Source organism: Colius striatus, chromosome 2, assembly GCF_028858725.1.
Source record: "Colius striatus isolate bColStr4 chromosome 2, bColStr4.1.hap1, whole genome shotgun sequence".
Taxonomy (NCBI): domain Eukaryota; kingdom Metazoa; phylum Chordata; class Aves; order Coliiformes; family Coliidae; genus Colius; species Colius striatus.
This window is the reverse complement of record NC_084760.1, coordinates 114,489,053-114,511,697: the sequence shown is the minus strand read 5'-3', so window position 1 is coordinate 114,511,697 and position 22,645 is coordinate 114,489,053. Positions and strand designations below refer to the sequence as shown.

General features: G+C 40.3%; 1 protein-coding gene across 4 annotated transcripts in view; it reads right to left on the bottom strand.

Annotated features, from left to right (window-relative positions):
* Nucleotides 1-383: 383 nt before the first annotated feature.
* The window catches only part of KIF16B (kinesin family member 16B), a 137,753-nt gene continuing 115,491 nt past the window's right edge, over nucleotides 384-22,645 (bottom strand). For all 4 annotated transcript variants that reach the window (XM_061989218.1, XM_061989220.1, XM_061989221.1 and 1 more), the window contains 2 exons: nucleotides 17,860-17,943; nucleotides 384-1,775 (listed from right to left, as the gene is read on the bottom strand). In XM_061989218.1, the coding sequence (XP_061845202.1) occupies nucleotides 1,617-1,775; nucleotides 17,860-17,943 (243 nt within the window). In that variant the 3' untranslated portion in view covers nucleotides 384-1,616. The remainder of the gene's footprint in view (nucleotides 1,776-17,859; nucleotides 17,944-22,645) is intronic.

Here is a 22,645-nt window from a genome sequence, read left to right as displayed (position 1 = left end):
ACCAGTTTGAGAATCAACATGTTTGATAGGAATGCTTAGCTTAAAACCTTGGCCTCCAAATGAAGCCATTATTCAGACACATCTGAAGACATCAAAGTCTACCCTGCTGACAACGGGGCTCCCGTGGTTTAGAAACTTCACCCCAACTTTTGCTTTCACTGAAATTAATCAAAACAATTAAAATACTCTCAAAAGCTGTACAGTCCATTCCAATAATTTCTTCTAAAGCCCAAAACAAATCAAACAAAACATTAGAAAAACTTACTGTAGCAACACAGGCTTTGTAACGGAACTCCATAATCTTTACACACCACACCAAATGCAAAGCATTGCTGCTGTTATCATTTCGGTCATGAAATAAAAATGTCACCAGTGTTGTTACTTTAGGTTTTAATAGTCATTTTCTACAACGTGAAACAGTTTGATTACCAAGACTTAGCAAATGGTCAACGATGGCAACTCACAAATAATGCTTCACCCTCCTAACAAATGGCACACAAAACTTACCTTTTAATAACTGGACGTTGTTCAGTTCTGATTTTTATACAACCCATTAAACATTAACAGGTACATGTACTCAATTCCAGTCACAGTGTATACATATTTTTGGATCTGCAGCAATATAAAATGAGTTGTGCCTGTATATACATGTGCAAGTCTGAATGAGTCCTGAGTCATTTTAGGGTACTATTAGTCCAATCCTGTCAATTTTAACCAATGCAAATGCAACTGAGGTTTCACAGCGTTACGCTATTGTGAAGAGGCAATTCCTCAAAACAAGAAACAGAGCACTTTGCATTAGCTTTATGCATAGCTAAGAGCTGTGTACAGTGCACAGTATCCACTTACAGTCTGGGTAATTAGGAAGCCTGAAAAGACGCTGACCACGTTCTTCGTTAGCTATTGCTTCCTCTGCTGCTTTGTCAACGGCGAACAATTCCTTCTGCTTCAAAACAACCCAGTGTGGAAGACTTTTATGGTGTTTAAATGATATTCTTTCTGCTGCACATATTTTTGTAAACATACGAGTTAACCAGGCCCTTGAATTCTTCTGAGGAAAACTGTACAATTATACAATCAAATAGTTAAAACGTGTGTCTGAGAAGGAAAAAAGAAACAACACTGGAGTATGAACATTAGCTTAAACAACACAGTATGCTACAAGGAAACAAAAGAGGAAGTGTCCTTTAAGGAACAGCTTGGACAGAAACCAAAAGGCTGCTCAGAAACCCTCTGTCAGCATGACACACCATCACAGTAAACATGAGATGCTCTCGCACCACCAGAACAAATTGTCTGAGCAAATGGGAAGGCAGCGCTCCCGCTAAGGAGTGGATCCAAACTCAGCACGAGAGTCAGAGTCTTCGCACGGTACTAACAGAGCAACAAAAACAGCTGTATGCCCCATGCCAGAAAAATGCAGGCACTAATTTGAGAGCTGGTAAAGGTCACAGGCTAGCATTGGGCCTCAGCTGTCTTTAACTGGAGTTGTTTTGATGCAGCTTCCCAGGTTTGGAGGAAGATACCTTTTTTCTTGTCCCCACTTCTCTCACACCGCAAAAGTGAAGGCACCACTCCAACCGTGCTCCTCTGGCAGAAGGGTCTTGGCCCAAAAGTTAACTGGTCCCGTGGCTGCTGTAGTCAAAAACGCCTTTCCTGAAGAAGGGGGAGAATTCGCAGATGGTGTGTTTTGACAAAGTTAGTCCCACTTTGTCAATGTGCAGCGGAGAGGATGGAGATTGCAGCATTGCAGAGAAAAAGCTCCTGAGGTATTTCTGCGGAAAGAAATGCCAAACACCGTAAGGTTTACTTGATCAAATTGACTACGACCACTTTGACGAATTCAATGAACAGTGGTACAATAAAAAAAGAAACAAGATCTCCAGGTCCTTTTAATGACCATCAGCATTTCAATCCATCCATAACACAGGTCCACTGAAGCGTCTGCATTAAGCTCAGGAAAAGCAAAAGAAAAGCATTTCTCCCTGTTTTATTCTGTGCTTGTGTGGTGCTTCCTAGTTTATTCTGTAGTCATGTAATGCTTTCTGCTAATCGTGACCTGCTAATACCGCCGTCTAGCATTACCAAACACAACAGCAGCTGCCACCTTCAAATCCATTCTGCAGGAATTTCACTACATATGGACACAAAAGGACTTCAGAAATTTTTCCCTCATCAAGCCTCCACGATCCTTGCATCAAGAAGGATTTGTTTTGATCAAGGCCATCTGTACAAAGATTGCATGACTTCCATATTACCTCAGAACCCACCACCATCTTTTCACTGAGCAGCCCTCTACGTGTCTTTTTTTAAGTCTTACACATAAGATACAAGCCCCTTCCCAAAGGTTTATGTTCACCAACTGCCGTGCAGCTCACATCCATTCATACCTAGAGAAATTGTGACAGATGTATGTTAACACAACGTTAGTTGTCACAAACCTGATGAAGTTTTCCTTACACATGGGTTGGATTATTAGGGCATGATTTAATAGTCATTACTTAGCACAACTGAATAAATCATATGTATAGCTTTTGAAGCAAACACAGCAGGTAAAATGTTGATCGGACAGGTGCTAAGGAAGTACCCAAGATCAACTAAACAGCTGTAAGTGAAACACATCTGGAGCACAGAGATAAAATTTGTTGCTCTGCTACACACTGACCACAGGAAAAGATAATTTGAGAGTTTATTCACTAATCTTGGATTCAGTGGGAAATATCCCTGCAAGATAGAACCCCACAATCTCCTCTGAAGATCACAAGCAGCAGCTTTTGGGTCATGGAAGTGGTTCCATGTTTGGGAAACGGTCTTAATTACTCACTCTCTTCTCAAGGAGAATTCCTCCATAGTATAACAACCCGTTATCTATTTAAGTGTCTTGGAAACCAACTGTATTAATGTCACAGAAAGGATAACAAAAAAAAAGCAGCTGGCACAGAAGCTATTCTCTTGGCAGGACTGGTGAATTTTCTCTTTGTATTCCTATCTCCCACAGGTTGTATTAATGCTGATTAAAAAAAAATCATTACAGAAACGCCCTCCAAGATGATTTCCAACAGACTAAGAGGTAATTTAAAGCAAGCAACAGATGTCACACCAACATTTGTCATAATCAGTTCACCAAGCAGGGCCCCTTAAAAAAAGCCCCAATCCAGTAATGCCTGCAAGATGAATATGGTAGAAGATCAAATGTAAAGCATGTTATTCTGTTAAGAGTTTAAGCATTGTGCTGAAAAGTTACTGCAGTAATTCCAGTTTATGGGTACCAAGGCTCAAAGGTACCGAAATTTCTCACCGGCGATATTACAAGACCTATTGCATTCACCTTGGTATGTGTGGCCAGATAATTGACTGTCATGCCTTTCCTAGAGAGCCATTATTCATTGTTTTGGCATGATATCTCTAATAGAAGGGGAAAAAAAAAATCCCTGTGCTCTAAGCATCTAGTTATCTGTCAGGGAAGCACTGGCAACAGCAGGTACACTTATTTTCTCAGGTCTGCTTACAGGAGTTGCTCGGTGAATATCACAGATTCTGTGAACATGAAAAAGATCCTTGGGAAAATGGCAACAAGCAGATCCTAACCAGATTATGATGGAATTCATTTTGTATAAAGGTTTGCAGCCATATGGCTTGGCAGTATGTGCTCCTCAACAACCACTCTCTTTTAAATCCCATATCTGCATTTGCCCTTGTTTGCAATGCTGATGTGTTCGCATGGCACCGAGCTGATGTGCCCTTGACACGAAGAAGCTGTTGCTTCAATGAAATAAAGGCTGCTCTGCCCAGATATGCTGGCTAGGAGTTAAGTCCCACAGTGAAGTAAGAGCGATTGATGGCACAAGTGTTTGCTCACACCACAGGCTTATGTCTCAATTACAGAGGCAGTGAGTGCACATTGCGCTGTCCTAGCGGCTGCCACGTGGACAACTAAGGGGAAGAAAGTGGGAGGAGAAAAGGAAGTTCTCCTTTGCTTCCCAAATTCAGATGGGATAGGGAGGAGGACAGGGAGGAATGAGGGTCACAGCAAGCTGTGAGGGGCAGGAGCACATCAACGAGGACCAGAGGTGAGATCCAGAAGGGACTCAATCTGGACTTTATTGCAAGCCAGGAGGCCACTGCAAGCTGCTGGCTATTGCTGGCCACTGCAAGGCTAGATGAAAGGACCTGCTCTGTTAGGATTTGATGGGCAAGAGGAGAGCTGTTTTCAAAACTTTTATATGAAATCTATTTCCAGCAGCAGACACATTTTCTCTGTTTACAGAACAGTGTTATTCCTGCTGAGTTCAAGCACTCCAGTATCTTTTGATGTGTTCCTTTGAAAAAGAATTTCTTAGCTGAGACTGGAAAGTTTAGGATGTCTTCACAGAAACATATCCAAATTTTATCCAAATCAGTGCAGTGACTTCTACCAGCCCTTCAGCCATAGCATCTAATAAGTCATTGTCCCCACTTTGCAAACCCCTGCATTATGGCAATCCTTGCTTTTGCTAGGTTTGAATTATAACCTTGGAAAGAAAAAAATGAGATAACTGCTAGAAAAATTCCCAAAGACTTAAGTTTTATTACTCATTTTTGTTTGGTAGTCCTTTGAAACTCAAGCCATTTGTTCTGGCTTATTTAGTCTGGTAATCAGTGTTCTTCCAAATGCACTTAGGAGTTTCATTTCACTAATAGCATTCAACCTGCCGTGTTGCTGGTTTGCTGGAAAATATCCTAATTATAACTTTGTAAACGTCTCAATGTGAGGGCACAAGACCCTGGCACTCAAACAGACATGTAAAATCAGTAACTTATACATCAGTTGTGTTGCTTGCTCAGTCTAACACACACTTTCAGGAATAACAGTTTAGAGAATGGAAATACCTTTTGCCTATGCAGAGACACTTAAAAGATAGAAAGATAGGTTTAAAAAACCAATCCAAAGTAGGAAAAGCAGTGCTGTCTTGGCACAGATCACAACCTTCATAGCCTTCAACTCAAAATTTCAGACAACCAAACTTGTAAGTTTTAACTTGGCATTCCAGGTGTCTGCAAATGAAACAAGAATGGGGAAAGTATCGTGAGGACTAAAGGTTTTTCTTTGCTTACTAGTTTGCAGGGGGCTTGTGTGGGCAGGTTTTGGTAGCAGAGGGTTACAGGAGTGGCTTCTGTAAGAAGGTTCTGCTAGAAGGTTCTCCTGTATCTGATAGGACAAGTGCCAGTCGGCTCTAGGATGGACCCACCACTGACCAAGGCTGAGCAAATGAGCGATGGAGGTAACGGCTCCGGGATTAACGTATTGGAGAAGGTGGAGAATTTTCTGTGCAGGTGCTAAAAACTGCTGCAGAACAAGAGAGGGAGAATGTGAGAACACGTGAGAAGGTGGAGGAGGTGCTCCAGGCCCAGAATCGAGATTCCCCTGCAACCTGTGGCAAAGACTATGGTGAGGCAGCTTGTTCCCCTGCAGCCTCCCAGCAGAGGGTGGATGCCCAAAGGAGGCTGTGATCCCCCGAGCAGAACACGCTGGAGCAAGTTCCTGGCAGGACTTGGGAACCTTAAGCAGAGAGGAGCCCACGCCAGACCAGGCTTGCTGGCAGGACTTGTGACCCCACGAGGAACCCATGCTGGAGCAGTTTGCTCCTGAAAGATTGTTTCCCCTGTGGATGAGACCCACACTGGAGCACTTAATGAAGAACAGTAGCCCATGGGAAGGACTCGCATTAGAGAAGTTAATGGAAGACTATCTCCCATGGGAGAGACCCTGTAGCAGTGGGAAGTGTGAGGAGGCCTCCTCCTGAGTGGAAGCAGCGGCAAAGTCCATGTGAGATGAACTGACCGCAACCAAGCGTCTGCAAATGAAACAAGACTAGAGAAAGTGTTGTGAGGACCAAACGTTTTTCTCTGCTTACTAGTCAGAGCAGCTTTCCCTCCCTCCCTTTATTTATGTGATTAGCAAAATGGCAACTATTTTAAAAGCTTATTAAAAATCATTTTAATAGGGTCTACCTTTTTAGTAGTAGGCCAGTGCTCGTCTTGTGCTCAATCCATCAGCACAGCAAAGTCATTCTAATGATTTTTGCACTACTTTGTGATGTGAGGACCTCATAATTTTATACATTTTAATATAAATCCATAACTTAATTTAAAGTTATTAGAGTTATTACAATCAAAAAGCTTTATGGAATGTGAAAGTGTTCTTATCACCCTTTCAATTGAGGCATATTAAAGAGGAATTCAGTTCAATGACATTGTTCTCATAATCCATTACGAACAGTGACAGCCTCAGAGTCCAAAAACAGAGATTAGTAAGAAGTGGATTTTTTTCATTGAACTTCAGTGTGTTTAAAAACTTATCAACTCTGGTACTTCCAGAAAGTAAAGAAACTTTGAGTTTTTGCTCTATTACTGCTGTTTCTAGACATTTCCTCAAAAAAGGCAGTATTTAAGATTCTTTCAACATAACACTTTATAATTAACACTATAAAAATCACCTGCTAATACTTGACTGAGCTGAATGCACCACAGACTTTAATAAGATAAACCTCATGTGGCTTTGGGGGGATTTTTTGAAACAATGGTTTCTTTTCTTTGAGACAATCCTACCCTTTCAACACCCATACATCACTGTGACAGTCAAAAGCTTTACCGCAAGGTCACCGAAGGTCATGCGTGGCACAGGCAAGATTAATCAACTTGCTCATCTAACTTCCAGCATGGGCTCCTCTCTGCCTTTAGTATAGGTGCTAGTTTCTCTCAGCACCAATCACATAATTACTCCATTGACTAGTGTTAAGTGTTGCAAGCTTTAAATCAAACCTGGATTTGAATTATTCATGGAGGAAAGCATACGCAGGTACCAACAGATGTTTTCTATAGGACAGGAATCTGATTACAAAAAAAAAGAGACAGATCAAAACACATTCTCTGACTCTGTAAGAGCCACATTTTGCTGCAACTAGGGATTTGCAAAGTAAGATCTTCCCAAGGAAGCCTCTAACCCAAAACAAGCAGATGGGAACATGCTTCGCTTCCAATTGGTGTTCACAAAGGTGAGGATCTGCTTAGAAGACAACACATGCAAAGGGAGTCTGCTGTGATGCAGAAATGGAAGTACATCTCCTGCTTTTGTCTCCAAGAAAGAAACTGTTGGGCATATGCAAACGAAAATGCAACACTTGAGGATTCTTTCCCAAATTAACCAATTTATTTTAGATGTTTCCTCTGGTATCTTGAAAAAACTACCTGAGGACAGTTTTTCAACTAGGAACCGCTGCAGAAATGCCAGCTATCATCACCAACTACAGGATCTACTGAGAGGGAAAAAAAGCTTGGCTTAAGTGCCACTGACAGGCAATTGACAGAGACTTTAGGCTGGTAAAAGGCCCTGTCCAGTGTGATGTGATACACAGAATCTGACGAGAAGAGACTGTCCATCTTCTCAAGAAAAACATGATTCAAATTTCTCATTGGATATGCTTCTCTCATGTGTTTTTTTTTTCTTACTGGCACAAGTCGGGGAATTAACATGCTGTATGGGGAGTTACACTGGGGCTGCAATCTGTGATACCTCTGAGAGAGCACAGAAGACAGGAACCCTTAGGAAAAGGGCTGCAAGCTCAAACAGCTCTGCCTCGTCTGGTACACACACCTCTCCAACATTAATCAGGACTGGATTATCTGGGTCAGCTGTGGAATACACTAGCCACAGCAATTGCTTTATGAACTGAGTTCCAAGGGATTCGGTTCTCTTATGCCACATATCCCAGCATTACACGGAGGAGCGTTAAAGCTAAAACAAGGTGTTTTGTCCAGACAGTGGTCCCAACAGGCTCCTCTTGTGATCTGCAGTGATAGCTCAGCCCATCATATCACAATTTGGCTCACTACAGTTAAGCTTCTGCCTTGGGCCTGCCACTAAAATCATCTTCCCTTCCCTTGGGGACCACCTGAGGCTAAACTGGCTAATTAGGAGTGAGTAATTGCCAACATAATGCTCAGAGAGCTCTCTAAAAGTAGTTTCTAATCCATTTCTGGAGTTAAGTTTGAGCAAGCAGGGAAATAATTGGCAGATAGCAAGAATGTAAAATGGTAAGTGGTATTTCTTTGGAGTACAGCAGCTCAGAAACATGGTGGACCAACTATGACTAACATCTGCACCCCAAGTCATTCAAGATTTGGATTGATTCCCTGCTCACCAGATATGACTAGCTCAGAAACATTTTGGTCTTCTGTGGGGTCTTCTTTTCTTCTTTTTTTTTAACAAAGAAAACATGAGGCTTCAATTCTTTTCCCCAGTGCCCCAACATATATTGCAAGGTATCATAAACTAGTTCTGAATAAAATATGTGAGCAGGACAGCATGTGATATTCAGTATCTCAAGTGATATTTCAGGCCCTTCAGGAAGTACCTAATGTCACCTCTGGATCCATACACATTTATCTCCTGCACACACCCTTAGGTCATTACATGCAGCTGTGATTTCATAGCGACGGGAAAAAGACTTACTGCCTGGGAGACTATCTGCTGCCTGAAGGATCTTATTTCTGTGAAAAATTTGGAGAGAAAGCTTCTAAAATTACGACATGATCACCTGGGCCGATATCTTTTGTGGAAAGATGAGGATGGCTGGGTTCTCTTTATAAACCCTACAATATCAGACACTGTCCAAGTCGTGCAAAGCCTCCTTCATGACTAAGAGATAACATAATGCCTCCAGAACTATCTATGCCACAGGTACCAAAGACCTCCTGTCGCACAAAACTTGTGTGAGCACAAAGATTTTTCAGGACAATAGAGACAGATTCATATATTTGAAAATGACAAGTCACTACTGTGCTTGTTATGGTATTACAGAGCAAAAATAACTCCCTTATTTGCTTTAGATTGGCAGATGTTAATTAGGCTCAGGGATGGATTAACTGGCCTCATGTTACACAAGCCAAGAACAGAGGATTGGCTTGTTTTAATCAAACCCTTCCTGTTCACTTTGACCAGGCCTGATCAGAAGCAAGGTTGTTTACAGATGCCTCATAGTCACTGAGGTTAAAACTAGAAGTTTAAAGAAATAAATCAAGAACTTGCCAGTGAATACCACCTTACCCTGTGTTTGCACGTCATATCTCTAAGTACAAACTGCACCCCACGCACCAACCATTTCCATCCAAACCGAATTCTACATCTAGATTCTCCCTATAATTCCACAGTCATGCACAATGCACATCACTAGCTCTCCCAAAGCACACCTGTGTTCAACTTTCATCTGCCTTACTGACAGCTTTTACATGCATGAACATCCCCTTAACAATGGAGGAAAGCAAGCCTGACAGTGCAGGAATCAGCCCTGCTGGGGATGCAGCAGGCACGCACAGCTTTGGGGGGTGCAGGGTGTTTGCTGCAGGGCCCAGCTGCTTGTGCTGGTGATGTTTCCTATGAAACCAGGCTTTACAAGTTTCCCCTAGTAGGAATAATACAAGTATGGCAGATTATGCTAGGCTGGAGGTTTTTTAACTTCTAAAGATTATCTTGCCAATTTGACTGCGATACACATACGTAAACTCTTACCCTGTTAGCCTGAATGTGTTTGCTAAAGAGCTAGATAGGAGATGAGACTGAAAACTCCTACCAAAATGTGATGCATCTCTCTTGTAAGTGAACAGATTTACCTATATAGCTCCCAAATGTTTACATGCCTGTAAATGCTGGATCTATACAGCCAGGATTTTACTTTGATAGCCAAGAATTTAGCCTTTGCTTTTGTTGGAGCTACAAAAATGAACTATGGAGACTTGTGTTCTTGCCATTGCAGTGTCATTAACACTGCAGCAGTCTGTGTTGATGGTGGACTTAGAGAGAGAAGCAGCAACACTATACACACCACTCCTTTGGGGATGTTTAGAGGTACCTAAATGATTTTGGAACTAAGTGGGTAAGAATCAAGCTCTTTAAATAGCTAATTCCATGAAAAAAAACAGGACTTACATTTTTAGCCGCTTGGGAACCTCCCCCCTGTTTTTATGCACAGTGTAACAAAGATTCCTTGAATCAGGGTTAGTTTCCTCCACAGCTAATACAGGTGGAAGCAGATTTTACCACTACATCTCCAGAAGTAGTTTGAGTGCCACTAAAATGTAATTTTACCCAGGGTGATATTGAAAATTACTTGAATTCATACACCTTTTTGAATTTTCATAATGTACAAGCATTCTGAGAGATGCCAGTTATGATTCAAGGTGAAATTGCTCTCCTAGGTTTTCAAAATCCAAACTATTCATTATAGCTATTTAGAGCATTTTTCTGTGCAAGTCTAATAGCATGAGCACATTATGTTGAATTACTATTATGCTGCATCAATTGAATTAACTTCTGAAGTCAGTCTACATCCCAAATTACAATCTCATTCTGCCTGAAATTAATTTAAAATCCACAGGACTTAATATTTCTTACAATGCCTGCATGCTAAAAGCTTATATTCATTGGCTTTAAGTAGTTCCAATGAAAACTGAATTGCAGGCTGGCAGGAAAAAAAAATAAGAAGGCAGTAAGGGCTATGATTTACCGGCGCTCTATCAGTGTAAGTCTTCTTTTGGAAGTGAACAGTCATATTAAAAAAGAGCAAAACAGACCTGACTATTGAAGGAAACTAATCTTTTCTCTGGAGCACAAGTCAAAACAAGTCCTGTCAGAATCTATTCAGAAACAACAACAAGATTGAATTTACCATGCATCCCTGGGCCAGCAGAGACAGCGTGTCGTCTGCCGGTGTGGCCTTGGCAAACAGCTACCAAAGCACTTCACATGCATCACCCTCTACTTCCTTTGGTGAAATCAGATGCTGGAGGATGAGTGATATGCTTGCTTTGAAAAGGGATAGCGCAGAGTTCAACCCGGCGTCCTTGGTCAAGTGCTCCCTTTATTCATCTGCTCACATCTGAATGTGGAAAGCCATTATTGGAGACTGATAAGGTACACAACTTCCAAACCTGATTTGTTGGAGGATGTTGGGAAATTTATTGGGAACTGACAGCAAAATACATTAGGATGTGGAGCTAAACTGGAGTTCAAACTATATGCTGTCACATATTCTGAACTTACTGAATCATGATAACTGTAACACCTTATTTTGTGATACTCCGAAAATCTCTAAGGAGGAAAGGAAAAAAGTGCAGCTGGATCACGCATCCTATTTCACTCTTTGGTCTTAATGGACATAAACATTTTATCACAAAAGACACGTTTTTTGAGGTAGAGATAGGAAGTTACAGACCTAAACAAAGAAATGCCAGAATTACGTTAAAGGGTCTGCATAATATGTAAAGTTACCTCTAACAAACTCTGCAAACCAGGATTTCAGATCTCATCTTGAATAACATACTGAGTTTGAACAAATGAGACCAAGGGGCTGCTTACACTCGCTGTCGCTTTTGCATCCAGGAGCCTGTTGGACCAGAGCTTAAAGTTAACTCATCCAGAAAACAACCCCAGGCTTTCACTCCTTCTAAAAGATCATCTTTATCATCTACTGTTATTTTAAGAATTATGCCTTGCGTCTGCTGTGGATCTGGCTGGCAGTCTGCTGTATTTAATCAAACTAACACTTTGTTGGTATGGGATCAAATGCTGACATAGGCCAAGTCTTAATTTCTACTTATTTGTATCTAGTGATTGTAATCAATGAGTAAAATTAATTCTATGTATTCACCTTTTGAAGCCAACAGGGTCTCACATAAGAAGCAGCACCACTCAAACAAAAGACAAAACGCTTCACTGCTGAGAGCTGCTCCAACTCCCTCTTTGAGGGCTGCTGCTTCAAAGGAGAAAAGCCAGGTGCCTTGGGCAGCCCCGGTGATGCACTGAAGGCTGGGAACCTGACATGTGAAATTGCTCTCAGATGGTTAACTGCAAAGTCTTACTGTCTGCAGGCAAGGCGAAACGTTAGTGCTGTTGCTGGAAAGCTGTAGTTAAATTTTTTTCACGGTTACTGGAGCTTATGAGAGACTAACTGTAGTTAATCTAGCAAAGGATCCCTGACACGGGCTTCAGATAATTGATATCCACAATACGGACCAACCGCACACACTCTTCTCTTATCTTTGTGGATGCGTTTATGTTCTTTCCCATTGCATCCCTATTCCTCCAGTAGGAAATTAAAACCATCACTCCAAGATGCTGCATTCTGTAGTTCAGACTATGGGTATGAAACAATCTTCTCCAGGACTATCAAACACTGACATTTGCTGCAGTTTGCTTCGGCACTAGCAGTTGTATCTGGTGTGTGCATTTGTCTCTAACAAAAAGAAAAGCTTCCTTTTATCTTTCAATGATTATCAAAAGTATTCTCAATGCTTTCTCAAGTCCATCTCACCGAGATGCTTTTAAGAACAGTATTTACAACTGCACTGTCAGAGGCAAACATTCAATCTGCAGGAGGCAGGCTGGTGAGCAGCTGGCCATAAAGTTCTTCTTAAAAAGCTTTGGTATTAGGGATGTTATTGTAAGTTGATACTGGAGGCTAATAATTTCCTTTTAATAATCACTTTGAACGGACACATAATCAGTAACTTGGAAAGGTCTTTGTGACTGGTGTCAGAGTCGGGAAAAATCAAACAGAAATGGTAACTGTGACCCCACTTAACAGGGGTTTTGCAATAGAAACATCAATTCACCTGTAACTAGCATGATGCAGGTTCTCTCAGCTAAATATATTAAAGGATAGGGCTGTGAAACAAAAGCCAGTGGGAGGTACTCATGAAGTTCCTATTGAATATTCAGATGATGAATCATCTTGAATTCTCATTAAAATGTTCCTGCACTCCTAACTTCAAGGAAAACCTCAGAAATGAGGTCTCAGGCAGACTCAATCATTCTGTTTTCCTAACTCGGTTGACAAATCTTTTGAGATTTTTTTCCTTCAGATGTTTGTTTTGCTGGTTGCCACCAAAGTGTTAATTCTGAAACTAATAATACATGTATATAACAAGAACGAATTCCAGTTCAAGGAAAGGTGTTATTTCCATTATTTCACGTTTTCCTTAAGAATCAGATTATCTGAGTCATGCAAAACCAGCAGAGACTCACTTCTAAAGGAGGAAGCTGGAGTGGCTAGCTTTAGAGTCCTATATCAAAGAGAACCCTACAAATCATCACCTCCCAAAGAACTCAAGAGAGAATACAAACTAAAACCAAAGCATTTGGCCTCTAAGTTAAAGAATCTTATTTTGGACGCTTTATTTTGACCACAGGGAACAGCAATATTTCAGTTAGTTCAGTGTCTACAGTGCTTTCCCCAGCCAGTTCTACAGATTCAAGAACAAAATTGAGTTATGCAGTTCATACAAGATTTATTTCTGCCTCTCGCATTAACACCTATCATTGAAAACCTCATCAGGAGACATCAGGAAGTGAGAAGGTTAAGGACAAATGTATTATTAATTTTAAATCAATTGAGCGTGTCTATCTTTTAAAGAGGTTCAAAGTACCAAGAAAACAGAGGAGCAGAGACAATGCCAGGAAGATAGATGTGGTCCTACAGAACTTGGCACAGGCTTGCCTTACCATCGTGTTCAGGTTGACTTTCTTTCGTTCCCTGAGCTCTGTATGTGGCAGCAAAAGGAAACAGACAACTCCTGAGGACCACTGAGCTGTCTGTCAGTGCACTCCCAGGCAGAGATTTTGCTTGTTTCCCTTTGCTATCTGTCCACAAACAAACTTGAATAAATGCAGCAGTGAGAACAGGGAACAAGAAACAGAGACAAGGAAACTGGCTGAAGGTTGAGGGAGTTTGTTTTCCTTTAAGCAAGAACTTGTTGGTTTTTTGTCAGTGTAACAATTGTTTCTTCCCCAACATGCTGGTGACTGCAAGAGCAGAAAAGAAAGCCTGGTGGGTCCCTGGCTGCAAGAGTCAAGAAACATGCTATGGCAGCTTTGAATCCTGCCCAGTTTTTTGGGCTGCACAAATGGGAAAATGGGGCTAGTAATAATCTTCATTATCACAACAAAGCCTGAGTCAAAGAGAAGAAGATAAATAATCAAGAGAATAATAAGGTATAGAAATGTGGTATACAAAGAAGATGGGATTTCAGGAAAAAACTTCTTTTTACTGTCATCCACAGATGTAGCAACTTCCCAAGGAATATTGGATCTCTTGCAGTTCAAATGCGAACACTCCCTGAATCACCTGTCTCCTGTGACACGTGCTTCCTTTACAAAGGTTTTGCTTAAAATATAAAAAAGGAATGTACATCATACGATTTAATTTTAAAAAAGGATACTATACCCTTATCTACTGATTTCTAATTGCATGAAGGGATAGAGATACACACTAACTTCTATTCATTAACTTTAATCAAAAGAATACTTGGCTGTTTCATTTAAGGCGGATTTAATCAAGCAAGGTTGGCTCTGAAGTGAAATTACAGTCTTTAGACTGCAGAACAATTAATTTAGAGCTTTGCCCTGCAACAGGTCTCTGATGAAAAACTAAAATTAATAGATTGCAATGGGGCTTTTTGGATAGGTAATTTTAAATACAACTTAGGTGTTTTCTCTTGAAGATGCATAGATAAAACTCCTCTGCAAACTTGTATATTATTTTTCCAAACCTCTATGGAAATGTAAGATATTGCTGTAAAGACTTTATATTATACCAACAAATGGCAAAGCAGAAGTGCATACATTGCAACTACATACCATGCTACAGATCAAAGACTTCTCAGGTTCACCTCTCGCAAAAAGTACGCATAATGTACTTTCCTACCAACATGGTATTATGAAGCTCTTGGTTATTAAGGACTTGTATCAGCTGGGACAAAAGAACCCCATGTTTTACATAAATTTTGCATTTATTGACACTGTAAATCACAATCTTCACAATTTGGGGTTCTCTGGAGTCTTTTACTCCATGTAATTTCATCTCTTATTATGATGAAAGATGATCACTTTTAATTTCAAGCTGAACTAAGGTAACTCTACATGACAATCTCAAAATAAAGCAAACTCTACAGGCAGTCCCCTTGATTTCATCAGTTGCCTTGAACCTGCCTGCTGTTTTCTCCCACTATGGCAAGATTCCCAGAGGTGAGATGTAGAAAAAGCTCTTCCTAAACTGTCCCACAAAGGGTGTTTTGGACAAATCTTTTTATACTCAAGTAGAGCATAGATATCTGCACTAGAACCATTTATCTGTCCTATGTGTAGTTAATTGGAAGCATAGTTCTGCTCTTACAATGACTGCTTCTTTTTCCCAGATCAGATTGAGAGCTGTCATTTACTTCTGATGTGAAAAAAAAGAGCCTGCAAGGGCATTTCAGGAAACAGCTGCTAATTCCAGCAACGACTGTTCTTTGACTGAAGTGATGAGTTGTTTTGTCCCTCACAGAGGTGTATTTTAAGAGTTTGGATGATAATTTGTTGTGTGAATACTTTAGAAAGAGAAAAAAGTAAACTAAAAGAAGAAACTGCTGTTGCTCAGAGATGACTTGTGCAAAGCACTGGACTAGTCAAAGCTGTACTATCCCTTTAGAATCTAAAAAGTTCAGGAAAAACAACGGCAGGTCCCAGTCTATTCAAGATGCATAAATATCTAACGTAAAAATGGGAAGAATGGAGTAATTTCTTTGTCATCCACCACTGGGATGACAGCTCTACTAATGATGTTATAATACAGAATATTTGCTCAGCACACTTAACAGACTGATATTTGTCAGGATGTCATCTAATTTTAGTCACTAAAGTCAGCTCAGACGTTAGATGAGAATATATATTTTTGTTGGTCTGGAAGCTGTGCTTTGCTTTTTCTAAAAACACTGTAAGAGCTCATTAGCTAATGACTAACCACAGGGAACAATCAAGTGAGTTTTCATACCATACTACAGCTATAACAACACAGCACCTGTGAGGCTTGAAAGAGACTGTGAAGGGTTTTAAGCAAACCACATTATATGATCAGGTATGAAAGCCAACTGAATATAAGCCCTATTTCTGCTTGTTACCAAGGTCTAACCTTTTATCTTTTCCGACGTGAGGAGCATCCTATGGTCAAAAGGTTAAGAAACCACATCCCCTCTAGAGGGTATTCACCCATTTACTGCTTCCCAGTTAGCCCACTGAAGTGCGCTCTTGAAAGCCATGAGGCATTAACAGCCAGTATTTTAAATAGTACTGGTGCCTGTACCATCTTCCACTGTTGCAGACTAACTTCCACTTTCCCAGTATAACCCAAGGTGGGCCTTGAGCCTTCAAAGCATTACATGACTTGGGAAACCATCACTACTTAAGTGGTTTCTCTCACTCTTCAAGGAGGCTGTAAGCTATGGTAGCCGAAACTCTCCAGTTCTTGGCAAAGTCAGAGCAAACCACTGAAAAATGTGTAGTGAAAAGAAAATACCACGATTAGAGATCCAGGAATAAGGAGGTATTGATCAGCTTGTTGCATCAAATTCCTTATGGCAAGGACAGCAACATTTGCTTGGCTCCTTGTCCTTTTTATCTAACTTGCCCGTAGCCACAGGGGATCTTCAGTTTCTCCAATACTGAGTGATTTGTCAGGATTATTGAGTGTGCTATCTGGCATATGGCAAAACATATTCATGACAACAGTGGTCGGATATTATTATGTTTGCAAAATCTATAGGTAAAGATGTAATGACTCAATCTAGTTAAAATAGACAGAATTTCACTTCAAGCTAAAAACTATCTATATATAGAACGTTAAGTACTACATGACCATGAGCAAAGCATCACTATACAAGTTCGTTTTAACATTTAGAAACATTACAATACAATCTGTTAGCAAATCAATGAAAGGGCAGAAAGATTAAGGGATTAAATTTCTCACTGGTACAAAAATATGCAAATGGAGTACTAGACTGGAATCTAGCCATGCCTTTATGCCCTCTATAGAGGACATGAAACAAACAAACAGAACAGATTACATTTTGTGCTACGCAGAAGACAGCCTCACATCAAAAGTCAGTGGGAGGATGTTTTGTTGGTAGATCAAAGAAAAAGTGAAGTACATAGAAAAATATGTGAGTACATTCAAAATATGTGAGAAGAGATTCCAGTTGGAAGCCATCTACTTGTATATTAACTTCTCTAAAGCTTTACTTAAAGCTATTTTAGCTGTATGAAGAACATAAGTCTTAATGACTTGGATGATCAGGTAACCCCCACGTGGCTACAATATACTTGTGACGTAATTTTTGTTCACGTCTCTTCTTTCCCAAAGCCCCACCTTCTGCTCCTGGGCTGCAACAACACATGTATTAACATAGAAATGTAAACATCTAATGTGGGATAGGAGTCAAAATGATGCAGTCCACACAGTACTGCAGAACAGGGCAAAAAAACTCCAAACCCTCATAAACTCAGGAACCTCGTCCACAGTACAATTATTGTTTAATTGAAAGAAAAAATACATTCAGAAAGCTGGGTTACAAAATAAAGCTGAAAGATGCCTAACTATCACTTTCATTCTGTCTTGAGATGTCTGGGTGTAGTAACTATGATAAAATAGTAACTCTTCAGTTAACAAATGGCATTTAAAGTAACAATATTTTTCTTAATCTTGTCTTGCACAGAGACCATCTGTCTATAGTGAACACTTCACCCACAACCTTTCCCCTTTCAATAAATGTGCCTCCTATGAATATCTCTGAAGAGATGCTTTTTTCCCTACACTAGGATTAATTTCTTTTAAGGCATGTTTCATCACTTCACAATCTACTGCTGCCATCTCCTGTATTAAACGATGCAGCAAGTAACTTTATACTCAGACACAGGCTCTTTAACTTTGACCACATGGGAATGGTATCTGTTGGTCAAGCAGAGTACTCCACCAAAGCACACACAAAAGCCTGCTAAGAAGCTGGTGTTACCTCTAAGTGACTCCGTCGTTCTGCGATCACTCGTTCATCCTTGTTTCCAAAGAGCTTCTTTGGAGGGAATTCCAAAGTGGCAAGCTGGAAGACAATACAGGATGCATCAACATCAGAAGTGGCAAGCTCAAATAAGAAAACTGTCTTTAAACTACAAAGCAACTAGGAAGAAGAAAATGCCAAATGTTCATGCGCCACACTTGTGCATATATAGCAAATACCCCATTACACATTTCTACTGACACTATTGGGATTTGGTCTGTAGCACTGCTAAGGTAAAACTGCAACATTTAGCAATTAGACTGCCATCATTTGCCCACAAAGATTACAAAGTTGCAAACTGAATCTGCTATAATAGACGATGGAGACAGACAGGTTTCTCCAGGAATTCTGTGCAGCTTAAAAGACTGCACTCAGTCTCTTAAATACTGTGGTCTCTCATAGTGACATTTGTTTGTTTTCTCTTATGTTGCATTGCAAACACAAGATGATTGGATCCAAGAACTCTCATTGAAGTCACACTGTGGAAGCTGGCATTGCTGGACTCCAGCTGACACCTGAGCCAGACCTAAGTACGACACGTCCCTTCACAGCAAGGCAGCCTAAGAGCATGCACCTACACCGTGATGGCAGCCACGACGACGGGAAGTGGGGCTTCTTGAGCTCTAAGTCAATGCACCTCAATCACACTGAAATGTGTTGGAAGCTCATAGCTTTAATTTCTGATGAGAATTCACATAAGTGGGCAAAATCCCATTTACTACACTGAAAATGAAAACAAGGCAGCAGCATAGTTCCTAAAAATGACTATTTTGATCTGTCTTTTTAGGAGTTCTTCCACAGAGGTGGTCAAAGCTGTCTTCATTTCTTTTTCATCCTGTTGGAATTGTGGCAAGCTACACTGGTAAGGGAGAGAGCAGGGAACTAGCTTCCTTTCTTGTACACTGACAAATCAAATGCTTACAACCAGCTGTATCCAGAAAAACACACAAAAGACTCAAGAGATGTAACAAGTACCAATGAACTTGGTCTGCTAAGCCACTGCTGCTGGGAATGATGCACAAGAAAGCAAGTCCTCTGAACGTCATTTGTGTTTGCACTTGAAGACACATCAAAAAGAATTTCTTCCCAGCTCTCACTGTACGAGACAGATATGCAACCTCACTCACTTTGGTACTGCTGGGGTTGTTTTGCAGGCAAAAGCTCTGTGTAAAAATGCCTCTTGCATTAATTCCCCCAGCCATTTGATGATATTGAAATAAACAAGATGCATCATTTTCCAGTTTATCAGCACATGCAGAACTGTAGAGAATTTCTGTCTGGTTACAAGAAGCAAAAATATACTGAATTAACTGAGGAGTTTAATTATTAACAATGAATGTAAGTATCATTTATAATACAGGGGAATTCCGCAACACAAATAACTTATTCCCATTCTCTGGCTCAACTCCAAGTCAGATAATTTCGAAGAAATGCCTAGATGTCTTCAAATGAGTGACATAAAGTGATGTGGGACACCAGAGGAGACAGAAGAGATGTCTGCTCTGCATCAGTCTCACCAGCACACCCCAATTATATCCCTAAAGTTTCCCTAACCATGTTCTTCTCAGTGTGCCTGCTTCTTCGTGTTGGCAGGACAAGCAGTACACAATCAAACAGCATGCTGTAATTATGTCCTTGGGACTTATTTTCACTGCATTACTCACTCCTTAACCGATACAGTGCTAATATCTTCAAGGACTTCAAAATCCCACCCTTGCAGATATTATATTTTATTAAACAGTACTGCATCATGTAACTGTCAGAAACAAAAAACTATCACCACAATTCTCTCCTGGCCCTAGGGAGATTGGTTTTACTTTTATTTACTAATAAACACTTTAATTATAGGTAGTGTCTGTTAAAAAACCAATTTGCACTAATTAAAAAAGCTACTGCTACAATAGTCCTTAGACAAATGTTCTTAGACATGCTCTGTAGAGTCAAAGCAAGGTATTGCTGCTAAAATCACAAATGATTTTTTAATCTAAACAAAGTTTGAATTTAACAGGCATTTGGGGACTGATGACACAAAACTTCAGGATGGGCAAGTTGTTTTCCTAATCTGTTAGCTTTATGCATACATCTTAGGAGAAAAACAGCAGCATCTCCTAAAGCCACTAAGTTTTGCTAAAGACATTCAAACCAAAATAGCTACTCACATAGTTTTAACATTTCTCAACTCCCGAATCACTAAGACGTACAAATCTTTGCAACCAAGCCAACAAAAGTCCATTATTACAGTCATGAATTTAATACACAAGTGAAAGGCCTCAAACAGTAAATCTGGCTCTGAAATGTTCAAAGTTACAACACATACCTAAATGAAAATCATAATTTCATTGCTGGTCAAGACCTGGATCTGACAACTTTGGATTCAGAGAACTATGTATAGTAAAAACCTCTATCCACATCAGAACTCTAATGTACTTGGCCACATATACACATTGCTCATGTTTGTAATACATGTGTGTGTACAGATTATACCTATACACACAGAGAAGTAACTTGGAAAGACTTTGCATCCTGCAGAGAGTACATTACAGAGGACTGATCATCTACTGAAGTCACTAGATTACAGGGGACTGATCATCTACTGAAGTCACCAGCTCTACTGGCTGGATGCAGAAGGCACACAACTTTGGGTCTGCTGGAACATTTCTGTGTCCCACTCTTTTCCAAGGTCCTCTGGCTTCACTTTTAGCCAAATGATTGGCAGGGATCCATCTAACAAATAAAAATCAGAGACAATTCTGTCACACAACAGATGATCCAACTGTACGGCTGAAAAACCTCCAGCCGTATATTTCATCATCACTTCAGCAACTCTCAGAAACCCTGAATTATTCCAATGTGTTCTTCTCCACCACATGCCAAGAGCCTAATCCCCACCAAATGAAAAAAAGAGACATTCAAAACTCTCCAGAGTTGAGTTTCAGGCTGTCCAAATACTTAATTCAGACATGACAGCATTGGTTTCCACCCAGTTCGCAGCTTGAAAGTTAACTTTGCAACATAAGAACTAGAACCATTCATGTGTGAGCTATGCAGTCCTCTAGGTGTCTGTGTAATTTCACTGCAATAGGAAGCTGGTCTACTGTAACAGACTTACCTAAAAATATAGTATTGGTGTATTTACCAGAGGTAGTATGCTTTTTTATATAAACACACACACACATACACAGATGTACACCCCCAGCACCACTGATGTCCGTCACACTGACTTACAAAGTTACTCCTCCAGTGTGGGGGAAAACATGTTGGTGGAAGAATCACGGAGTCACAGAATGGTAGGGGTTTGGAAGGGACCTTTAGAGATCATGTAGTCCAAACCCCCTGCCAAAGCAGGTCCACCTAGATCAGGTGGCACAGAAACGTGTCAGTGATGATAAAATGTTCTCATCTTGTCCTAATTTTGGTTTAGAAAAGAAAAAAAAAGCCCAACAACACAAATATACTGAAGTAATGATAAACATTATGATAATATGAAGATCCTCTGCCCTGATGCAGTTTGACATACAGGCTCTAAACATAACAGTGTGCCATTCAGAAACGCAACCATTCAAGAGAATGTTGAGGTTTGTTACAAAATACTTGACTGATTTAAGCCAAGCTGTAGTGGTATATATTTCAATACATGTAACTTTTCCTATGAGTAGTGCTACAATGCCTTTAAGAAACAGCACAGGAACTTCACATGAGATAATCACTGCTACAGGTTAATGTACACAGCACAGTATGTGACTTGGTTGCATTTGTTGTCATTTAAATATGTAAGAGATCTGCAGGTGTAGATTTTGCATCAAGATGTCTGTCTTGACTCAGACACTGTAAGATAACCTCACACTATCCAGATGCAGGAATATAAATTCATCTTTTAGAATTGAATGGCCATCTACCCTCTGGCTCAAATTAACTCTTCAAGAGTCACACCTTGCTGAACGTTTTGCAGCAATACAAGGCATAACAGTGGGACTCTACCGGCAGCAAGGTAAAGTATTACATTTTACTGAAATCTCTGAAGCACACCCCTCCTTCTCCCTGTCCCCCTTGCTGCAGTGGCAATGAAAGCATTTGGCAGACAGTCTTTTTCGGTGGGGATGTCTTGTCATTTTTTAGGGCTGCTGATGAGGTGATATGTTTTCTGTCAAGGGAAATTAAGAGCCATATTCCCCAGGCTGACAGGAAGAGTGAGCTCGAATGATTTCCTGAGAAGCTTCTGCATGTAGTATGCAAGCTTTCTAATTTATATTTTGGCTGCAGAAGCATTTCCCTACCATACTTAATTATAACATTACTGCAAGACAAATCCCATTGTATACATACAAGTGTGCACACACAAAACGTGGGCAAGGCTGGGACTGCTCTTAGACCCAAACTGCAAAGCCAGATAATACTGAGACACGTCAACACTGTGTATCAGTATACCTCATGTCTTTTAGACATTGAGTTTCTTACAGTTAATGATGTTTATCCTACCTGGCAATTGTTGCTAGGCAGTAGCAGTCCTAGGGAGAGGCAAACAGTCATTTGCAATTTACTCCCTAATTTCTTTATAATAAATACAGGCTGTGTTTTACTCCTTGGTCTTGTATTACTTGGGGACATGTTATTTTGTCTGTGTCTCAGAAACCTTATATGCAAGAAACGATACTTACCTACCATGATATAGTATTTGTGAGAGCAGTATGATGAAGTTTAGATAGTACTAGGTTCAGTCCTCAAGGGGAAGGTGCTTTATACCTAG